The sequence below is a fragment of the Penicillium cataractarum genome (assembly GCF_028827025.1).
Source record: "Penicillium cataractarum strain IBT 29864 chromosome Unknown utg000002l, whole genome shotgun sequence".
NCBI lineage: Eukaryota > Fungi > Ascomycota > Eurotiomycetes > Eurotiales > Aspergillaceae > Penicillium > Penicillium cataractarum.
In genome coordinates this window covers 2,161,041-2,183,341 of record NW_026622738.1, presented here as the reverse complement: position 1 = coordinate 2,183,341, position 22,301 = coordinate 2,161,041, and the positions used below count along the sequence as shown (strand labels likewise).

General features: G+C 49.3%; 5 protein-coding genes across 5 annotated transcripts; 3 read left to right on the top strand and 2 right to left on the bottom strand.

Moving 5' to 3' along the window:
- Positions 1-8,642: 8,642 nt before the first annotated feature.
- N7496_002858 (protein phosphatase regulator GAC1) lies at positions 8,643-11,064 on the top strand (the record flags this gene model as incomplete). Its single annotated transcript, XM_056695789.1, has 3 exons — positions 8,643-10,502; positions 10,557-10,858; positions 10,971-11,064. The coding sequence occupies 3 exons, from the start codon at positions 8,643-8,645 to the stop codon at positions 11,062-11,064; spliced, it is 2,256 nt and encodes a 751-aa protein (XP_056558001.1).
- Positions 11,065-12,793: 1,729 nt separating this feature from the next.
- N7496_002857 (histone H4) lies at positions 12,794-13,412 on the top strand (the record flags this gene model as incomplete). The annotated part of the gene is made up of 2 exons (XM_056695788.1): positions 12,794-12,803; positions 13,111-13,412. 2 exons carry the CDS (start codon positions 12,794-12,796, stop codon positions 13,410-13,412), a joined length of 312 nt encoding a protein of 103 aa, XP_056558000.1.
- Positions 13,413-14,545: 1,133 nt separating this feature from the next.
- On the top strand, positions 14,546-16,076 carry N7496_002856 (putative mitochondrial carrier protein; the record flags this gene model as incomplete). Its single annotated transcript, XM_056695787.1, has 2 exons — positions 14,546-14,581; positions 14,640-16,076. The coding sequence occupies 2 exons, from the start codon at positions 14,546-14,548 to the stop codon at positions 16,074-16,076; spliced, it is 1,473 nt and encodes a 490-aa protein (XP_056557999.1).
- Positions 16,077-16,393: 317 nt separating this feature from the next.
- On the bottom strand, positions 16,394-17,135 carry N7496_002855 (EXPERA domain-containing protein; the record flags this gene model as incomplete). The annotated part of the gene is made up of 2 exons (XM_056695786.1): positions 16,394-17,038; positions 17,097-17,135. The coding sequence occupies 2 exons, from the start codon at positions 17,133-17,135 to the stop codon at positions 16,394-16,396; spliced, it is 684 nt and encodes a 227-aa protein (XP_056557998.1).
- Positions 17,136-21,830: 4,695 nt separating this feature from the next.
- Positions 21,831-22,269, bottom strand: N7496_002854 (uncharacterized protein; the record flags this gene model as incomplete). Its single annotated transcript, XM_056695785.1, has 5 exons — positions 21,831-21,864; positions 21,907-22,010; positions 22,063-22,079; positions 22,127-22,162; positions 22,218-22,269. 5 exons carry the CDS (start codon positions 22,267-22,269, stop codon positions 21,831-21,833), a joined length of 243 nt encoding a protein of 80 aa, XP_056557997.1.
- Positions 22,270-22,301: the final 32 nt, after the last annotated feature.

The following is a 22,301-nucleotide window of genomic DNA, read 5'->3' as shown; positions in this document are numbered from 1 at the left end:
GGTAACTTACAGCCTTGTCCTCCATTTTAGTGTGCCCTGGCACCACCGCCACACGACCGCACGGCCAGGGGATGATTCGTTGTGAGTTAGTTATCAGAAGTACACGGACGAGGGCCTGCGTCCAGCATCGTTTCTGACTGGACCTGAGTGGCACGATGGCGCGGCGGCGGCAAGCGCCTCTCCCGCCACGGTGGTTTCGAGGCGTGGAACGATAACGAAGACATTATGTATGAATCATGATGGTGCAGGAATAGCTTGGGAGGACCGATATCACGCAATTTTCCATTTTGCCTCCTGACAGCTTGCAGTGTCGCAGCCCCAAAGCTTTCCATTGGAATGGGAAATGTTACTCTGGGAAACGGTACCTAATCCATCCATTTCCTCCGAGCATGATCGCCAATGCTTCCTGTACGATGCTTTCTTTTATTGTAATTCCTTCATTACTAGACTAGGTAGCAAGCACCGTGCTCGCTGAAGAATTTCATAATCTAGCGCCCAGAGCTACGATCGCTTTAGTCTGAGACTCTGGCGGGAGCTACTTTGGTTCCGCCTCTAGGGTCCGAGGGTAAATACTTCGGAAACTTTTTTAAACTATACGAAGGGGGGTGAAACCTTAGTCGAGTGGATTGAACACATTGACTGTATACTGGAGACAAGGGCAGCAGCGCCATCAAGACGTTCTCGGTCGCGAAAAACCACCATCGCTGACGCCCGACATTGGTAGAAGTACGTTTGGTGGGGGTTTCCGATGGCTTTCTGTATGTATATACAGTGGCACTCACTTAAACTATATTGTACTGGACGTACCCCCACTCGTTATCGGGGTACACTTGCACAAAAAAGGAAGACAGTCCTCCGTGCTGTACATCCACCACATAAAACAATTGATGAAAAGCCCCTGAGAGATGGAGACCCATCCCAATCGTTACAGTCTAATCCAGATGATGCCATGCACTGACCTCCCACGCATGCAGCGCAAATTGTCAGTTCGCCGCACTAACGCGCCGCCTTATGTACGGATTGCAGGACCCAGCCAAGCTAGTCAACTACTATGTACAGTATGCTAACTGTGTCGTATATTCTCATTCGCAGCGCCCCGTTCCACCCCGCCCCACTCTCGGCCCCCGCCAACCGTCGAGTAGTCGGCCAAGGGGGCCCGGGATTGCGGTGCACTGACTCGGTGACTACCGCGCGATAAGGTCTAGGCTATGGTCGACTGTTGTGTTTGCCAGTTTTAGCGGGGCCCTGCGGGGCTATTTGGCGGACGCCGGTGGGTTGTCTTGCATGCCATGCATAAGCGTGGGTGGGAATCGAAGTATATCCAGTTTCTGATTTTCATTGCCCCCCCCCCCCCTCGCTAGTGTTTCTATTTTATCACTGTAAATCTGTATATCACTTATGACTAGGGACTTGCTGGGTCGCTGTACTCCGGACTCCTCGTACACGGAGAACACTAGCGGATGTTGTACATGTATGGAGTTACGGGGTACAGTTCTGGATTTGGTAGTACATATCTCGAGCACGGACTGGTGTCGTGGTCCCTGATCGTCTGAGCGCAAAGGTATTGCTATAGCTGAGGGGAACTCTACCCGGGCTGAGGCACCAAGTACACAACACAGGATGTCTTTCTGGCCCCATATGCTACCAGTTACTACGCGAGAATACCCTTGCAAATTCATCATCAACAATCAGGGGACAACGTGTCAGCATCCCTGCAGGATAAGATAGGAAGGTCATGTGCCCCCTCGCAATGCAAATATAGTATCTAAGGCTTGCTTAAGTGCTGCGAGATACTGCATAGTGAGTCAGACAAGCGCTTGGTTACGAGGTATGAGGACCCTGGAGCTATCAGGCTTATGCCAGCCAATAGATAGCGATCACAGACCATGATCTTCAAGAATTTTCCGAGGACACCAGTCTTTCAAGGAAAAAGAGAGGGAACCCAATCTCAAGAATCACAACTTAATGACCACTCATAGTGAGTGAGCAAAAAGCTAGATACGTGTCCTCGATCAAGTTCAATTGACTGCGCGTCACACCGACATTTCCTTGCGAATCCGGAAATCCGGGGGGAAGATAAGGCTGAGCGAACACCGTGCCAGAACGAGTGCTCTGATTCGTAGTTGATCTTGCTATCGCAACACTTTTCATGACCCCGCAATGTGAACAGGGAGCCGCAAGCAGTCAGCTCAACCCCAGATCGCATCAGATCGTCCATGGCGGGGGATTCCCATCCGAGCGCGACGCAAACGATGCAGATTGCGCGAGCGATGGTCTTAACATGGTGACCCCGCACGGGGAAGGTGAACACCCGGAGACAGGGGCCTCGGACAAAGACTGGAGAGAAATGTTCATGTTGTCGTCATAGACTGATGATTTCCACAACACTTTTCTCAAGTGTTAGCGAGCTGTGGCGGTGGGCTAGAAGGTCGACGTCTGGGGTACATGAAAGACGCGAGCAGAGTGAGCAAGGGTGAAATGGGCACGATTGGTGTTTTCAGGCGCCTCAGGTTGGGAGGTGGCAGTGAAGGAATGGTCTGCCTCGCGAAGGAGGGACTCGGCAGGCCTGAAGCCGAAGGAAGCTCTCATATCAAGGTTCAGCCACAATAACGCCCGCGCAGGTGGGGGGGGGGACCCGTATCGAAGGCCATAGCAGGCCAAGACATTAGTACCGGTGAATCAAAGAGGATGGAAAAAAAAGATGATGTGCGCGATGGCGAGCATTAGCAAGCGGTGTAGAGAGTTATGTTCATCCAGGCAAAAGAAAAGAAAAAAAAGGTTCATGAAACAATAAGAAACTGAAACCTTGTTGGAGTATTCTTCGTGAAGAGTGTAAAAGAGTAAGCGCACTGAGCTCGGATGTGTCAGAGACTAAGATCTAGGGCTGAACTCTGCCAGTTGAAGCCAATCCAACCTTCCCAAACTACTACTAACCCCCGGTACAATTTCCTGGGTAGTAACGCTCGGGCGCTTCGCCCACCACATTTGGGAGGTTTCACGGGGTTCCGTTCAGGACGCTCTTGGTGATTCGATGGCGCGATGGTCCGATTGCCTGAGCCAAAAACACCGAGCTCTCTGGTTCGTCAAGGCTTCTTGTCGAATTCGCGTCTGTCTATTGCGAATCTCGGTGTGCAAGCCGAGAGGCAAATAACGTCTCGAAATAGGAGAGAATTGCGAAAGCCAACCCAAGGTTCCCTTGCGGAGGAACAAAGAAGAAGGTGCACACGGAGGAAGCAGGTTCTTTCGTGATGGAGGGACGAGGAGGGGGTGACCAGCCAACGAGCGTTATCGCCTTGCTGGTGGCTACGGTGGCTACAGACATGGTCGGAAACCTTCTGCGGCCTTGAGTCACTGCAGCACATACAAGTCCCAGTCCTTATCAGCCCGTACATGGAGGCTGCATTGTTGTGTACGGAAGTACAAGTCTCCGATATCAAAGCCCGTTTTTTAGGGGGATCGAGATACTTTCCCAGGCTGGGTAGCTCCATGGGCGCATGAATCCGACAACACTAAATGCGGGACACTGCCCAGGGGGAAAGCGGAGTGGTGGGGTGAAGTTTGTCTGCGAGAGTCTGGGACATGAAAATCTGGAGAGATAGAGAGATCAACATCGCGAACAGGCTCTGATTATGCAGGAGGGGGGAGAGAGGGGCCGATCGCAGAGTTGAGGGTCAAGGTGGTCATCCTCAAAACACAAAGTCAAATGGTTAGTCAGGCCCGAGTACGAGACCAGGGTCAAAAAGTTAAGCCAAGTGAAGTAGCTAACCAGCTAGCACTGAACTAGTATCCGGTCTCGACCTTCCAGTAGTAGCACTCACGATGGAGCCACTGGCTGAGCTCAGTTTCAGGGCCGGCTTTTGCCAAACCGAGGATTAGCGCGCTCATCAAAGGTGGATATCAAAGCTCAATCATATGAATAAAGTTACGGCTTAGGCCGATAACTAACGACAGGTACAGTATCATATTACTTTAGTCTCGGTTTTGATAGTTAGTAGTCAAAAGGGTTGAGGGTGGCGAGAAAATTGGAAAACTCTGTGCCGCTAAGATTGAAATTGAATTTAGAGTGCGCCATAGAGGCGCAACAACAAAGGGGGAGCTGTTGATTTGTGGCCCGGGCGCATGGGCCATTTTGATATGCGACGAGTAGGAAAATTCTTGGCTGACTGCTCGGTGTGAGACATGCGCCTCCCCGTCTCAACGTTTTTTGGGGCGCTTTTTGTATCGTGAAACACGGAATTGGGTGGTCCGAACGTCAATATAGCAGACTGAGTGAGTAGTTAGTGTAATAGCTATACACTCAAAATATAACATCAATTTTATTCGAGCTATCCACCTCAATTACAAAAAATTAAATACAGACCAAACTTCTTAAACCTCCGGTTGTGGCACTCGGCCCTGGTACTAACCACCCCTGTCGTGATATGGGCGCGTGTCTCCACCACTAAATTTACAGACAGCGACATCAAATATAGTAACTAGCAAAGTAGTCACTACGACTCCGTATATCAAAATACTTACAACTGGGCTCCCATGGTCCCTCTAGCGCAGAGTACCCTCGGAGGTACCAACTACGCCATAGGCATGCTCCCGTTTGTACTTCGTACTCCATATTCCAGAGCATAAACAAGATATTCGGCAAGGGCGGGTCCCATGGAGATGGGGGATTTTCCAGCAATGGCGTGCCCTGGAAAGAGATTATCAGATAGTTCTCCCGCTGCGGCTGATAGCGTCGTTGATCCTAGAAAGAAAGGAGTTCTCCGAGCCTCCCGCGAACACCAGAGTTCCAAGTCGTGCAACTATCTTCTTCCATTGTTGCACACGGTACCAGGGCAAATAGTTGCTGGCCCTGCACGAGCGACTGGGGGGGCCCAGACCTCTCGCCAAGGAAAATTAAAACCAAGGAAATTAGCGACTCTCGGGCCTGTCAAATGCATCTTGACGTCATCCACTACTTGGGTTCTACGCGTGGTATTACCACAGACTGAGTACTACTCCCCCCGGCTGTGGACGGAGTATAAACCTGCTACAGGTTCTTTTTCGACTCTTTAACGATCACGACTTTCCGAGTCAATTGAGTATAGATTGGGTTCTGATAAGAATCTGGGATCTCTTTGGTAGATAACAGATTGCGACCCGTGTTCCCCTTGCAATATAAGAGCTTAAATCACCGCTGTTCGCGGTAGTCCAGGTAAAAAGTAAAAAAAAAGAGGAATGAAAAAAAAATCCCACCCCGAACGAGGTTCGGTCGGTCGGTCGGTCGGCCCCAATCCACCCAACTCCGGGTTCTGCGGCACTCAGCCTGTGGAGCACTGGAGCAATGGAGACAACTGGAGACTGAGACTTATGTATGGAGTGCAGCTGCTTGTCGATCCACAGACGAGAAGCGTTGGACTAGATATCTAACTGCATGCTGCATGTCACGGAGTATTGATATGCTGGGGCCTATAGAGATTGTAGACGAGAGACGTCTACACTCGGTCCCCTTCCTCCCCCAGTTGTTCATTTTACAAACTTGCCCACTTTTTCTCCATCCAAGCGCTTTGTGTATCCGTTAATCCTGGGGGAGAAACTCCCTCAGCGGGGGAAACCAGTCGACAATTGAGAAGGTTTCATGCTCTTCTCCAGTCTTCCAATCCCTACAGTCGTGTCCCACCGCAGCTACCACCATCCGGGTCAGCGAGACACCTCCTTGCATCTATGGGCGATGCACTCAAAACTATAATTCCAAGATACGATTCAAAAGGATAGCAAACGCTCTGTAGCAATTGGCGGAAAGTATAGGCTTGGTTTGCGAACAGTAAGGCCCTTGGATGCGGAGGGTTCGTGGTCGTGCCGTTCCATGGTCGGACCGGGCAACGAAAGACGAGATGTCAAAGATGTCGACCCTCAAGGACGAAGAGGCTAGACGCAAGGATTTGCACCATTTGATCCCGCATTTTGTCGACGGTGAGTCCCCGTAGTCTGTGGTCAATGCTAATGCTAAATGGGCTAGACCATTGACATCGCTGAAAATGAGGGGGAAAAGGAGGAGAACAGGAAGGTTTATGCTTCAGCACTTGCGCAGTGTATATCCCCTCCATATTCATGCATGGAGCATATCACATATTCCAGACTCCATAACTACTGTCTGGTGGGGGGGAGGTTTCGGCGAGGGTTTCGGTTTCGGTTTTTTTCCCTGGTCGCCTAGTTCGGGACGCCCCAATGAAGATGGGTGAAATCGGGGGACTCGGACCTCGCCGCTAACAGAGTCTTGATAAGAAGAACTAAAAAAGAACTTGTCGATGTACGGGAGTAACCACGGTCGCGCGGCCCTCTGTTCACCGACGGCAACATGTTCCAATTGTTTCACGCTGCACGCTACTGTAGATCTATCATCCCGGTCGCAAAATTCCCGTGACTACGTATCTGGGGGGTTGGAAAGAGGTGGGGGGAAAGAAATGGACTGCCTTGGAAAAGAAGTGGATGAGGTGATACAATTGCAAGACGTCAGTTGTAAAGAAAAACAGGGAACACAAGGTGAAAATGTAGTGGACTGGAGTTGATTAGCGCCCCAGGTGGGCGGAGCAGTATGGAGTACATTACTTGTACATGCTGTCTCCATAATGAGAAGGGATGTCGTCGTAGGCAGGAATGTTTAAATTGTATAATAATTGCAATCGAGAACGTATGATAAAGGTCGTGGTTACTCCGCGGACCCCTCGAGGAAACTGCTAATCCAAAGAGTTAATGTATTGAGAGTTTGAGTTGATTGTAGTAGTCCCAGGGCTAAAGATCGCAATTCGACGCCAATGGAGATCCTCCAACGCCCTCGTGCACAGGGGCCACATGTTGCGGAAAATTCGGGAGCCCTTTTTTTTCGCCCCAGTTCAGCTCGGTACCTGTGAGTGGACACGGGTGTACATACCGGAGGGATGTACTCCAGGGAAAAGAGGCTACGGGAGTATAGAGAGAGAGCACGGATAACGTATGGCGAGTACGGAGTAGTACCAGATCAATGGCTGCTTGGAATATGCAAGTCACCTACACCGCAGTAGTCTGTAACATTTATGGGATATATACGGAGTATTAAATATTAGATATTAGATAATAATCATAATATAGATATTCTAGATATACCGTGATTATCAAGATACTCTATCTCCAAGGTATTGTACGATTTGTACGCAGTATTATTCAGTATTCTAGCGCCAACAGTCCAAGTAACTTTGTGTGTCCAGACCACGACCCACTCGGCGTGTCCCTAACGACCCAAGCGGCCTCTCTTAAAGCCACCTTTTTCTATACGGCGCACTGACGGTAGGATTCGGAGTCTGCAATGGCCTGGTCTGGTCTCAATGGGCGCTTGCGGTTCCCCCGGTCTTTATTTATCTTGTTCCACTTTTTTTTTTTTTTACTTGCCCCTAGTATACTACTATACTACTACTGTACTTTCACTTTGGGGCAATGATGATATCTTTTTTTTTTTTTTTTTTTTCTTCCCTATTAACTTAATTAAGTCATCAATATTAAAATATGATAGTTCCCGGTTCCCATCACTCTGGATTTTTCCTGCTAACAAGGGAAGCTATCCGATTCCTATAATTCCCTACTTCTATCGCATTTATCCAGCTCTTCTTTCAATTTTCCACTCTTCATTCCTATATCCTTCCCCCTTCCTCTTCCGGACATACTTTTGCCTCAACCGGTCTAGGAACCTTGGAACCTATAAACTTGACACTCCCCTCAAGTCTTCTTATCATTGTCCATTTGAACGGTCCAAGCGGGACATGGCTTATTAAAAAGGTCCATTTTGCCTCCCTCCCCAGCACAACTTCTCGGGTACTTTCGAGGTACAGAGAGTGAGGTGATCTTCGATCGAAATCATCCCATCCTACCAACTGTGGTTGTTCCGGATTGTACATTTTGGGGAATCCTATTTTATTTTGGAATATTCCGGGGGCTTTTGCTTTTGCATTTGCATATTCTATTATTCAATATTGGGGATTTTGAATTTTACCCGACTGGTGATCGGCCCACCCCGATAGCATCGCCATATCGTTAATCGCCACACTCCCCACTCCGCGATTGCTGTTTTCCATCGGTAGGATTGATAAGCTCTTCCTTTCCTCTTTCCCCAAACCCTTTTCAAGTCTCAACTCTGCTCTCCACTTCGCTTCATTCTACACCTTCCCACCCCCCGAGCCTCCCCATATTGTCGTCTCGACCGGCTCTTCTCTTCACTGCCTTCTGGTGTCACTGCTGTGATACCCTTTCATTAATACTACCCACCTCCCCACTGGTCCGCGCTTTCCTTTCGCCATTGTTCGGGTGCCACACCATCTGCATCTATCCTACGACAACCGAAGAAGTTTCACCTCGACTACCCTCCTCCTCCTCCCCTCCAGTCACCATCATTCTGGCTAATGCATGGTGATGCCGTCTTCGCCTGCCTGTCGGTTCCTCAATTCCTGCCTCCTACCCACATCATCTCTCTCGCCACCAGTGCCTTTCATTAAAAAATGGACCCCAGAACTAACTCAAACTCTCTCCTCCATCCAGATTCATCTTTGCGTCTGCACTGAACCTTTGAGCACCTTGCTGCCCCGTTCTTTGCTCACATACAACTTTCCACCTTCTTGTGTTGAGACACACAAGTCGGCCGGATGCCATACACTGCGCCTGGGAAGTCGTTGCTCGCCGCGCAGCACATCGAATACACTCATCTCCCCTCCGATACCCGCCCCGAACGACCCAGCGTGGCTCAATCTGCATCCCATCGATTGCAGAACTCTCGATCCTACTCTTCCACCTCATACGTCCGTCGGCACAGGAGAAGCCCGTCGATCTGTAAATCGACCGGGCTTTCCTCCTCGGAGCCCCCATCCCGCATCTCCCCCACCATCGATCCACATGCCAGTCTCCGCCAGTCTCCGCCGCCTTTAAACAATGCAGCCATTCCCCCGGGGGCGGTAATTTCGCCCCCAGAATCCGTGGCCAACTCGAGTGATGAGGAATCGTCCGAACCGAGAGACGAGATCAAGCTTGAGGAACTCGAGGCTGCAGTGCGATCAATTGAACAGCGGAGAGAACTCTCACCAGAAAGAGAGACGATGCGTACGGCCGAAGAGTCGGGAACTGAGGCTCAATCCTCATCGAGTCTCGCACCACCCACTCTCCAATCCAGACCCAAGCCCAACTACTTGCGGCTTTCCAAGGAGTCTCGCAAGATCTCCCACTCACGCTCGTCTACTGAAACAGCAGTGGATCTCAGGAGGGAACAGGCATTGACCAGCTCGCCGGACGACAGTGATGCCGAGGCTACCCCTAAGCCCCCAATGGTGAGAAAGAAATCGGGCGAACTGGTTCGTCCAGCTCTCCGGCCCGCCACAGCTCGTCGACGACCTTCGAGCATGCCCGGTACCCCAGTCTACGCCAAGGCAGTGCATTTCGACTCACAATTGGAGCACATTCGGCATTTCTTGCAGCTCGACCGACCCTTGGCCGTTAGCGCCGAAACGTCCCCGGTGGACAGCTACGATGGCGAGACCGAGTTTCCTTTTGGTCATGATGCGGACAAATCTACCCCATCGTGGGAGTGGGAGTTGCGGCTCTCGAATTTCCCTAAGGATGCGCCCCACCGCGCTACTCATGCAGTTCGCCTAGAACGGTTGTTCCTCTCAGCTGATAAGAAGAGTCTGATTGGCTCCGTCTCTGTGGCTAACCTCGCGTTCCACAAGCATGTGGCTGCCCGTTTCACGTTCGATCATTGGAGGACTGTGTCCGAAGTCGTTGCCGTGTACAGCCACGATGTCCGTCGCAAGCACGCTCATGATGGCCACGATCGGTTCACCTTCGACATCAAGCTCGATGATCAGGCCAACTTGGAAAGCAAGACCATGTTTGTATGCATTCGGTACACCGTCGACGGTCAAGAGCACTGGGACAACAACAACGGCATGAACTACCAAGTCGAATTCGTCAAAGCCTCCAAGCCGGCCACGAACAAGGCATCTGGTGGTAGCCGCCCGGCTCTTCCTCGTAGTCGCACATTCACCGGCTCTCACTCTGGTTCTCGTCCACAGTCCATGCCTCTCTCATTCGAGGACTTCGCCGACGTTGGCAAGAAGGCGCCGTTCGCCAACCCGTTCACCGCGAATGCAGGACCTCCTTTGAGCCGCAGCACCTCCAACGACATTGATACGATCGGCCCACCAAAGCGTCGCGAGAAGCCACACCCACAGGCATTCGGCAACCGGTATGACTTTGGGGCATCGCTGACTGCGGCTATGCGGACCAAGACTCCCGTCGATCGGACCACTCTGACCGCACGCGCTCGGTCTAGTCAGACCCCAGAGGCACCAAAGGCCAAGCCGGTGGAGAAAGTCTTGGACATTAGGCCAGGTCGGATTTCTCCAGTGAGAAATGATGCTCGATCAGAGGATCTGAAGCCGTCCTCACTGGTATCTAGCAAACCATGCCACGAGTCTTCCTCTTACAAAGAGCTGGTGGATAAGTACTGCTTTGTAAGTTATTCGCCAGGCTCTTTGGGAAGACAGCACACTAACCTAATCCTGCAGTACGGTTCTCCCACCAATAATACATCAAACGAGAAGCCGCCAAACTTTGCGAACTTCACCCTCAACCTTAAAGCGGACGAGACGTCGAGATACTTCAACGCGGCTGCTCCTTCCCCTCCCCTTTCTCCCCGCTCCCTACCCCGACGAGACCCAGATGCGACCGAGCCACCTCGCTCGGAATCTCGTCCAGCCTCGGCCTCCCCACGCGTATCGCCTTCGATGGCGTTTCGCTATCCCTACCACCAAAGCACGTTGCAGAATGGATTCATGAAGGACTCTCAGTCGTCGCCTGTCATTCGAGGGTGAGTGACATCAAAGCTTGGCGACCGCTCCGGAGTCCTGCTATCATTCCTGGTCATCGACCATTCCCTTTCTCCCCCAGCGTGCAATGTTGACAGATTTTTGTGTTTCAAGGGGATATGATGTTTCTTTCCTGGAGATGCCCGACTCTTTCTTCTTTCCGTCCTTTGCGGACAGTGCATATGCGCCCTGTGTGGGCGCTCAGTGATCTTTTATTCCCTGCATGGTCGATCTCCTCCTCCACACTCGATGACCGGAAAGTGGCTGCTTTTGACCGCAACTGGTGACAAGGAATTGGCTCTTGCGATGTGTAATAAACCGCGGAGCTTTTTTTTCTAGAATCATTGGTTGTTGTTGAGACTCCACGACTCGCGTCGGGAGAAATCATCCGCGCGGGAGTTTTGTCTCATGTGGTCATTCTCACGTCTTCTCCCACCCTCGATATGCTACCCTTATCATCACCACCACCCGCAGTTTGTCTCGATTATGCATGATGACGATACGATATTCTACCTTTGCTTTTTTTCAACCTCGCGTTTTTCTGCGACACCTCAACCCACAGACCAAATTACCTCGAGAGGCCTCTTCGATTCTTTTATCCTGCCTTTTGGCGGATTCATCATTTTTTTCAACCAAAAAAGTTTACTAGTCTGCTGGGCCCGCCTCCGCTCTCATTTGCATTTTTATCGTTGGCCTGATTGTTTTTCTTGTCCTTTTTCAAGTTTTGCATGGTGTTCCGGGGGGGATTTGTTACTTCCTTTCTCTTTTTCATGTTTTTTTTACTTTCTTGCTCAATATGTTTTATGGGCATTAGCTGGATTGGATGCAAGTTTGCGATGGATTAGCATGAAAGATATGATGTTCACGGTGGAGACTAGTGCTGCAGTTTAGTAGCATAGTCTTGACAATGAAAGACACGAATGAACGCGATTTCGAGTCATGATAATATTTTGTTGTAGAGTATCTAGTAGCTCTTTTGTAGATTTCTCTAGATGCGTTTGTAGAAAGGTCGAGTCAAGGGGCTCGAGGGGCAGAGTCGAGTTAACTTGGGATGAATTTGCGCCAGAAGTGAGAGATGCGATAAAAAGAACCCTTTATTCACTTATCGCGAATTTTTCATTTAGCCTTCATTTAACAGGCTGTATTATATATACTTTAATATTCTATTTCTGCCATAGAGTGTAAGATACACTGTAGATATGGCGTGAAGGAGTCGAGTCGAGGGGTAGAGTCGACGTAACTTGGGATGAGTTTGCGCCAGAACTGAGAGATCCGACGAAAAAGAACTATTTACTCTACAGTCGTGAATTATTCGTTCTTCCTTCATTTAGTGTGTTGTAGAATGTATATAGATATGGAGTCCATTCCTGAAGGTAGCAGTATGTACTCCGTACTCCATGGTACAATGTGCTCCGTAGATAAGGTCCCTTGTCGCTTATCACTCAATCGCTTCATGACTAAGAACTTAGTTCCGACCTAGGCCCACGCCTGCAACGGGAACGGCCCCATCCATCTATCTTATCGCCACGTGACTCTCACCCACTTCAATACGCTCCCTCGTGGAAAATGCGGGCAGCCCCCAGGCCAACAAGACATGCTCAAATCCTGCCTTTCATAACAGCCATTTTCCTCCCTCGCCGCCTGCCAATTACCGCCGCATTGCAGAATGTAAAACCAACGGGCTTACATAACACCCCCAACCCGCCCTCCCCCCTAAAAAATCACGCGTAGTCAGCTCCTTACACGTATTTAAGCCCTTGGTTCCCCCCGCCCATCGCTGAGTGGTTTCTTTCCCCCTCTCGTTTTTTTTCTCTTTCTTCAACTCCCGTCTATCTCTCGACGCGTCCCGACCGCCCTATTATCAAAGGCTGTCTTCACCCCGGATTTTTTTCCATCAATATCTTATCTAATTCATCAATCCTCTCATCTAACTCATCATGTCTGGACGTAAGTATTTACTTTTTTTTATTTATTTTGACCTGATGGGCTCTGTTCGCGTGGTGGTCGCTGTGATGAGGTCGAGAGGTGGTGATGCCCCTGGCTGCACGTGATTTGGTGGCGTTGGATGCCCCAGGCATAAAGGCATCCATGCGTCCATGCCTTACCCATCTGGGACAAGGCTGGATCTATATCCTCTCCACCTTATACTCTACACAGCACCTTGCCGTCGCTATACAGTCCTCACCTCGTCGACTTTCTTTTATACATACTTTTACTTTAACATGAACACATCCCAAACTAACAATCTCAATAGGTGGCAAGGGTGGTAAGGGTCTCGGCAAGGGCGGCGCTAAGCGTCACCGCAAGATTCTGCGCGACAACATCCAGGGTATCACCAAGCCCGCCATCCGTCGTCTCGCCCGCCGTGGCGGTGTCAAGCGTATCTCCGCTATGATCTACGAAGAGACCCGTGGTGTCCTCAAGTCCTTCCTTGAGTCCGTCATCCGTGACGCCGTCACTTACACCGAGCACGCTAAGCGTAAGACCGTTACCTCGCTGGACGTTGTCTACGCGCTGAAGCGCCAGGGCCGTACCCTCTACGGTTTCGGTGGTTAATTGCGTCTTTTGTGCATTTGACTTGCTGGGCTGGTGGTTAGCGGGGGAAGCCCACGTTGGCGTTTGATAATGCCGTGGCTTTTCTTTCTCACTGCTGGTCCCGTTTCTCCCCTTTTAACGCGCTATGGTGTGATGGTTTTGGTTTTTTCTTGCGGGTTTTGATTTTGCCCCTATCGGGTTTATGATGGCTATACTAGGGTATCTGCCCGGTTGGCCGGTGGGGTTTGCAGGGTATTGGATTGGGATGGTTTTGGTTTTCCTGCGAATATGGGAATGGGCTACCATTATGGGGTTCTCTTTTACCTTTTAGTTAGTTGACTTGGCTTACCTTGGCCCTGGTGGGTATCAATGGAACAATTGCCATTAGTCCATTATGTCTTTGTTGTTTGATTGTAGACTGTAAGAGTGTGTGTAAGATGTACTTGGTAATCTCTCGTCCGAAACTCTGCCTTCTAATACTTCTTCGGGGCGTCCACAAAACGCTGTAAAGACCGGGCTTTCTCATCAATATGGTGTCACATTGGCAACATTTATACCCAAATGTGCAGCGTCAAGAAGTCTTGCCTTCTTCAAAAGATACATGAAGAACGCTTGACGCTCTTCTAGCCGTGGGTACTTGTTAGTTGAGATGGAGTAGACGCTTGAGCTAAGCATTCCAAATGATGGCAGCGCATTATTGCTGTCTTTCCGAAATACAAGAGCCAGCTCCTCGATCAAGAGTAAGTTCACTGATTCTACCACCTCGAAGATGTTAGACCACTCGTTCAAAGATCGATCACAGTCTCAATGCTTGATCGCCTGAGGGTGTTTGTCGTTATCAGACCACTTCCCTGCACGGACCACATGATGTAATCGACGTCTCCGCCAGGCATGGACCTCGGCCATCACTCAGTCTTGCCCTTCACGTTCATTTTAAGTCTTATCTCCTGGTCTTCTCGGTCGCTGACTGAGGCTTTTCTAAATATTTCTCTCTCGTATTGTGGGCGATGTGAGAGACCTGTCACCAACTCTTTCTCCCGCTGTCTAGCCCACCAATGAACAAGCCTTGTAAACACACTTGATATCTCACCCCATCAGTCTTACCCATCTTAAGGATAAGACTCGAGAGAAGCGAAACCTCTCCAGTCATAATCATGGCAGAATACAAACTAACTTACGAATCAGAATTGGTGCGTTGAGTCTCTCCTTGCCATCCCCATCTCTCTAACGCAGTCCCACACGATCCAGGATGCCTTCCACCCCTCCTTCCGCTATGAAACCCGCGACCCAAGAGAAGACTGGAAAACATCCGCTCTCCGCGGCCCAGCTCTGCCAGTTCTCGGAAACGCAGTCGCCGGTGCGGTCGGCTCGGCGATATCAAACGTCATCGTCTACCCACTTAACGTGATCGTCGCCCGCCTCCAGACCCAAGCGAAGAAGGACAAATCAGAAAACGGCTCTGATGATGAACCAGAGTACAAGGATATCCTAGATGCAGCTCGGAAGATTTATGAACAGCAGGGCTGGGCTGGGTTCTACCCTGGTCTGGCGCAGGATACATGGAAGTCGGTCGCAGATTCATTCCTCTTCTTCCTCGCATACAATACCGTTCGACAACGGAGAATCATTGCTCGAGTCGGACCTGCCAAGGCAGCGAAAAGCAAGAATATTGTACTGCCTATTTGGGATGAGCTTGCGGTTGGTATGGTTGCTGGGGCGTTCTCAAAGTTGTTCACGGCACCTTTGTCGAATATCGTCACCCGAAAACAAACTGCAGCGCGAAAGGGCGGGGAGGATGGTAAGGAACTATCGACAGCGGAAATTGCAGCTCAGATTCGTGCTGAGAAGGGAATCGCCGGCTTTTGGTCGGGGTACTCGGCATCCTTGGTTCTCACACTCAACCCATCGATCACTTTCTTCCTCAATGAGGTGCTGAAATACGCGCTCCTTCCACGCGAGAAGCGCCAGCGGCCTTCGGCTGCTGTGACATTCCTACTAGCGGCTTTGAGCAAATCAACCGCTTCGTCAATCACATACCCATTCTCTCTAGCGAAGACCAGGGCGCAGGCACTCAAGAGCACTCAGAAGCCGGTCACCCAGGGCTCTGGTTCAAACGCTGTTTTGGCCACGCTTACGCCGAAGATTTTCTCGACTGTAGCAACGATCTACCAGACGGAGGGTATCTCTGCTCTGTATGCCGGTTTGCCGGGAGAAGTCTTGAAGGGATTCTTCTCCCACGGATTCACCATGTTGGCCAAAGATGCCGTATACGCATCCATCGTCAGGTTCTACTATATCCTTCTCATCCTTGCGCGCCGCTATCCCTCCCCCGAGGAGCTTCTAGCACGAGCCCGAGAACAAGCCGAAGAATACAGTGAGATTGCGCGAGAGGGAGCCCGTGAATTAGCCGAGCGGACGCGCGAAGGTGCCGAAGAGGCGCTGAAGAATCATTCTGGTAGCGTCACCGTTGATATGACTTCCAATGTGGCTGCGGCAACGACTGCTGCGAAGATTGGAAGTATAGCCCACGGTGTCGATGCTTCTACTGGGTTTAAGGTTCCAGGTGTTTCCTATGAGATCAATGAGACTGCTGAATTGGTCGGGGATTATGTTGAGGATGAGGCTGAGGAGTGGAAGACATTCTACCACTGGTTTTGGGATAAGGATCGGGGTATGAAAGGCTAATGGATGATGGGTGTTGATTGATATCAGATTGGTTTATTTACTTTGTTTCCAGCGTGGTGTACAGTATAATCATGGCATTGTTTTTGCCCTTTTTTTCATTATGTATCGAGTGTTTAATAACAGGGGGTTGAACCTAGCTCAACCAGTGCCATATTAGGTATTCCAGTATCTCGACATCCCCAATGTTCATCGTCGAGACAGTCAATCAAACACACATGAAAACTCCCAAACCAGTGGAATCCAAGTATGACCAAAATTTCCATATATCCGTTCATCCATTTGTACAACATCTGTCCAACAGTATCGAATCACCCCACTTATTTCCCCTTCTGCTCAGCCTCCGCCACCTCCTGTGTAACAAAAGCAGCCTGCAACTCCTTACCAGCCTCCCACAACACCCACAAAGGAATAAACACCCAAAGAGTGTTGAAGAAGAACAGATACAACCACAGATAAACCGGATCCTCAGTAGCAAGCTGCGAACTACCAGTCAACCACTCCGGCGCAAAGGTCATAAACCCACCATACAACTCGGCCGTCGCCAACGCAGTCGCAACAAACCACAGCGTCGCCTTCGCCCCACCCCGCACCTTCGCACTAAGCTTCTCATTTGACGACCGACACAGCAAATAACACACATAAACCGCCGCAGGTCCGCCCACAAACACGGTCAACAGCTCCAGCGAGATGACCGTTAAATCGGCGCCGGCCCAGCGCCGATCCGCCTTGGCGTATTCCTGCCACAGGCGCGCGCTGGGACCGGATCCGTAGGCCGGGCCGTAGACACGGTCGGAGCGGTTGAGGAAGTGCGGGCCGGAGTTGAGGATGCCCGTGGGCAGGGAGGCGTAGCTGAAGAAGCATTGGTAGAGGAAGGAGCCTTCGATGAAGAGGTGGGTTAGGGCGTCGTAGGCGTGCCAGAAGAAGAGGATGCGGTTGCGGGTGTGGGGTGGAGGGGATGAGGGCTTTGCTGAGGAGGTAGGCGATTGGCATGAAGGAGAGGGAGAAGGCGATGCAGAGGACCGTCGGGAGGTCGAGGGTGAAGGAGTCGGGGGTGGACATTGTGGCGTGGTTGGGGGGGGGGGGGGGGGGGCTGGTGTGTGGTGATATAGGTTGAGTGGTAGATGTTGCGCTCTAGAGAGCGAATGCGCCAGTGGAGAGGTTGTATGCTTATATACAGCCGGTGGGGGATGGTGAAAGGAGAAAGAAGTGAAGCTCAGGAGATTCTTCGAGCTGAATGTTTGGGCTCCACTTGGTGGCCTTAGGTGTCTATGGGTGGATCGAGATCGTCAAGCATATACAAACTACAGTATATATGTACTTTCAACAAGACCAACATTAGGCCGTATTCGAATGGTTCAACAGGTGGTACACGATTGAGCATTATTGACATCCTTGACTACTGTTGTCATTGTGACCCAGGTTCCACAAGGCACTTATATCATTCCAAGGTCCAGTATTTCGAGTGTACGCCCGTGCAAGTGTGGGGGAAGCCTCGTGGGACTTGATCCCCACCTTAGACGTGTTCAGGGCCACAACTCCAACCATGATTACACAAGTTTGAGGCAAGAAAGAGCTAGATCACCAACGAATGAATGCCGACCACTAGGATTTCGTTCTTTTTGTTCTTAATATCGTGCTACTGTAGCGATATATTCTTGCTGAACATCATAGCCAATTGGGAAGGAAGTACATATACTTCGCAGGTACTTAGCAGGATGGAAATTTATGAAAAACTGGCTGGATCAACCAAGGCAAAACTGGAGTCTCATAATAGATAGTGCTATTAAGAGCCAGGGGAATAAAAAAGAAGATTGACCAAAAAGAAACATACAAAAAGAAACTCTCCCTCGGGGAATCGAACCCCGGTCTCCCGCGCTTATCGGTGTTAATGACAAGCGGAAATCATGACCACTAGACCAAGGAAGATGAGATGATCGAGTTACCGCTCGACCACTTGGTGCTGGTTGAGCTTAATTTTGGACTTATGAAGTTATTCCGCCATTCAGGTCACATGCCATTCTCCAGCATATTTCTCCTTTACCTTCGAGGAGTTGGACATAATTAAGTTCTTAGTCGTGCATACACTTTACTATGTTCTATTATTATCGACCTACAATTTCTCAAATTCATCTGCCTTCTTAAGGATGCCCTTGAAACGATCCCTAATGAAGCTACCAATTAGTTTCTCGTGACTACTACATACCCACACAATGGAATTCTGATGCTCATTTCAGCTATCTGCCGACCGTGTGTTACATCCAGTCTACTCGGTGACACTATCGTGATATATAAACTGGAGTCAACTTGTATATAACGCATAGTGCAGCCCTATCAACCCGGGTCATGGGGCCAGGGTGTGATCTCCGATAATGCTCGCCCGGATCTCTTGACCACATCACTTTTCCAGGTCATCTCCTATAACCGGTTTAGTGCCGCTTTGTAGCGGATATTATTTCTCGGGGTACAGGTATGTATTGTCGTGATCGGGGTTGTATAACAGGGCTTTCTCATAGGTGTGTGCCATCGATAGGGGGTTTACAACCCATTCTATTTCGTATAGCGGGCGGGAATATATATCAAGCCTTGAGTACCCGCCTAGTATCACCCACCACCCAGGGCTACGGGCTTCCTACCCAGAACACACCATATAGCCAGGTCGTCCATACCAGTTTACTGGTTGTAGGTTTTCTGCATGCTTACAGGTCATTCTAAACGAACGAATGATTATTCAGTCACCCGGGCCGCTGTCGAGGGCACTTCAACCCGGCACGTGTGAGCCTCATTAGAAATGTCAGCCACAACCACTCGATTTATAATGTGGATAGCTGGTAGACGAAGAATAGAATATTTCTTAATCTTCTCACAATCTAAACTTATCCCAAAGCGAAACCACTCACTATCTCCATCCATGATGGATGTTGGTTATTCGTTTTCTATCTGAATGACATCTCCAAAAGCTTTACCTCCTCCACCCTTTTCACCAACACCAGCAATGCCTCACATCCCACATCACAGAAGGCATCACTCCTGGCCACACTGTGGCTCGGAGATATGCATGCGCGAACCTCGCAGCCTGGAGCTGCGAATTTCCAAACCTAGGGCTGGATTCCCAAACTTCACACCATGGCCCTTTCAACAAGCCACGGTGGTTCCGCTCCTAGCAGAGGATCTCGAATACGACGACGCCGAAATGGCGGGTATTATCCGATCACGAAACCCACGAGTCCATCGTCTCTGGTCTCGCCCTCTACTAAAAGAAAGACCCGAAGATATTCATCTCTCTGCCGCCTCAGCCGAAGCTCGGAAGCACGTTCATCGCAGTGTACTTCGCCGATTGATCCGTCGACAACCACTAGATAGGACGCGGTCGCTTTTTATTATGCCGACGGTCAAAAGAGCTGGAGATGAAACGGTGATTTCTGGATGGATGCCGCCTCGTATTTCGGCTCAGCCGGTGACGATTATTGAGAGAAACCAAAACCAGACGGCTCTTTCTGGGGTTGATACGGCGAAATTGCTGGTTGAACGACGCCATCGACGATGTCATTCGGAGCAGCCACGCTCATGGAGGGAGCCTAGTGCGAGCCTGTGGCCTCTACAAGAGGAATCTTGATGGTCGGCATCTGCAGCTTCTATGATGAGCGTTGTCTCCAAATATGCTTCATGAAGGAGTGGAATTGCCCATGCAAAGTTATAGGGTAGTGTACTGAAGAAATACATAGTTGCCTGTGGCAATGATCAAGAGGAAATTATCCAGTAATCTAGGTGACGGTAAAACTGCTTCCTCGGAAAATGATCTGCTCCTGGAGCACAGAATGATTTAGTCACCTCGCCGCCCTAAGCAGCTCACGGAGCAAACATGAGCAGCCCCCGAGAAACCTGATTGCTCACCCTAACGCTCAGGCCGATTGCCTCATTCAACCTCATCATACATCTCCGTTGTATGAGATCCTCTGACGCCAACCGTGCTTTCTTCTGGTGCTCTTCGGAGCGAAGGCTAGGATATAACGTACTCTTAAATTGCTATATTCACCTTTCGTCTTTTCTTGCTAGCTCGTGGTCGAATTATCAGGTCTTTCAGCCTATGAAAGAATTTGACCGCCTTCCTATATTTACGCTATTTAAATCACACCTCATTTTCTAAACTAGTAATATTACCCCTGTTTTTCTATTCTTAAAGTCTAGGAATAGCTTCGTACCTATATCCTTGGGCCCTACTAGAAGCCTTTGTCAGAATATACAGTGGGAGGTATATCGACGACCTTAACAACTATCTATTTGATTGGTTATGTTTCTAGATAAAGCTGAAATATTGCCCATGGCACATTTTTGGCCTTATGGAAATGGATCCACTTTTCTCGTTGATAGTTATGAGCCAGATAGATGTAGCCTTTTGCTAAAGCGTCATTTTCGTCTTATATCTAATGGATTGAACCGATCTTCGAGCCACCTGGCTCAGTTACCCATGAAAATGCCACACACATTGGATCCCCTGGATCACTGCTGTTAAGGACTATGCACTAGCTAATAGTGCATGGAAATATGCTAATCCTGTCCAATAACCTGCTACTCCGCCGCAAGAACCATCCAAACCTTAATTCGCTGATATTGTAAAGGATCCTACTAAGATTTCTACACATCTCATTGATCTCATATCGGATTTACTCTCAATCTCTAAGATCTTGCTCAGCAAATACGAACCATCAAGATCTGATTATCTACGATACATGCGCTCAATCGACTCGCTTAAACAGGGCATTTGATCCATACATGAAGCACCTAGTGGATTCCAGAAGCCATTGTATATATCCCCACCGGCTTTTGATCAGGTTCTCTGGAAACAAATGAGACCAGGCAGACCCAAGGATTCCATCACAACCTGAGGATACCAAATGGCATTGAATCTACATAAGAAGCTTCATCGCCGTATCAACGATCTCTAGCAAAATGCTCAAACCTATTAACCCGTGGAATCGTGATAACTTTTAGTGTATTCGACAGACTTAAATCATTACTAAGGATTTTAAAGTCATAAATGAACTTTGCAAGTCTGTTGGCACTGGTGAATTTACATCGATCCTTAGTCCGAAAGCCGCATTTTTGAATGTTGAATAGCAAGAGAGGGCTTGAGTCCTCCGGATTGAACATTAATTTGTGCGTACATAGCTATCATGTGAACAAATATACAAAACTTCTAAAATCATGGCTATAGCCTTTCAACGACTGCACGGGCAAAGACGCCAAATTAATTAGACATATATAGCAATTTGACCGTTTGACCTTTTAACACCAAGAGTATTTGAAAATCGCACTCATTAGCAGTTTTCACGAGGTTTACTTAACAAGGTTCAAGTTAAACGTTTGTTTTAAGAATCCGGCATCCTGCCATGATGTGATGATTTGTCGGAGCAGGACCAGAAGTGGGTACTCGGAAGAAGGAATTACTATAGACCCGCATGTATTAGTCATTGTTTTGCCCACCAAATTGCCAGCTAGGGGCTTCTTTGCAATTCAGACCTGTCGAAATCCGATTGGTGCACCTAGATGAGCTCAGCAACCCAATTCCAATATGATTACCTAGTCACGTGGACGTCAGGGTCGACGAAATTCGCCGAGGTACAGGAAATGTGTCGGAACAAGAAACAGCTCGTATGATTAAGAATGTGGCCCATGGAGCATTTTTAGTCTAGCGGTATTTTCGGCTGGAAGGTGGCATAAGTTTTTAAGTTTTTAAGGTTAAAAACTTATGGAACGTTACTGTACAGGGAGGATTGACATCTTGAATTTTCTGGAGGTCAGGTTAAGGGGTTCATGGTATGTGTTCACATACCGGCAAAATAATCCGGCAATCATAATCGAGGTTTGTGGAATCTGAGTGGTCGCCCGTGCGTGCTCCCAGCCTGAGCTGTTAGTTATCCATATGCTCATGGGTGACTAACTAATCAGACCTTGACTAACTTAGTTATATGACTCTCTAACCACATACCATAAACCCCTGGACTTCTACAGGGTTGTTATTTATGTAGAGCAAATGGAAGATTTTCACATACCAGGAAGGCCAAGCGCTTCATTGAGAATGACAAAACCTAGACAGTTAGTTAGTAGCTATGAGCACATAACGTAATATATAAGTCCCTCTACCGAGTGGACAATCGTTTTCTGTTCCAGCAGCTTTGACCCCAATTCCGACCATCGGTTTTCTCCCCTACTGGATTTGGCTCATCG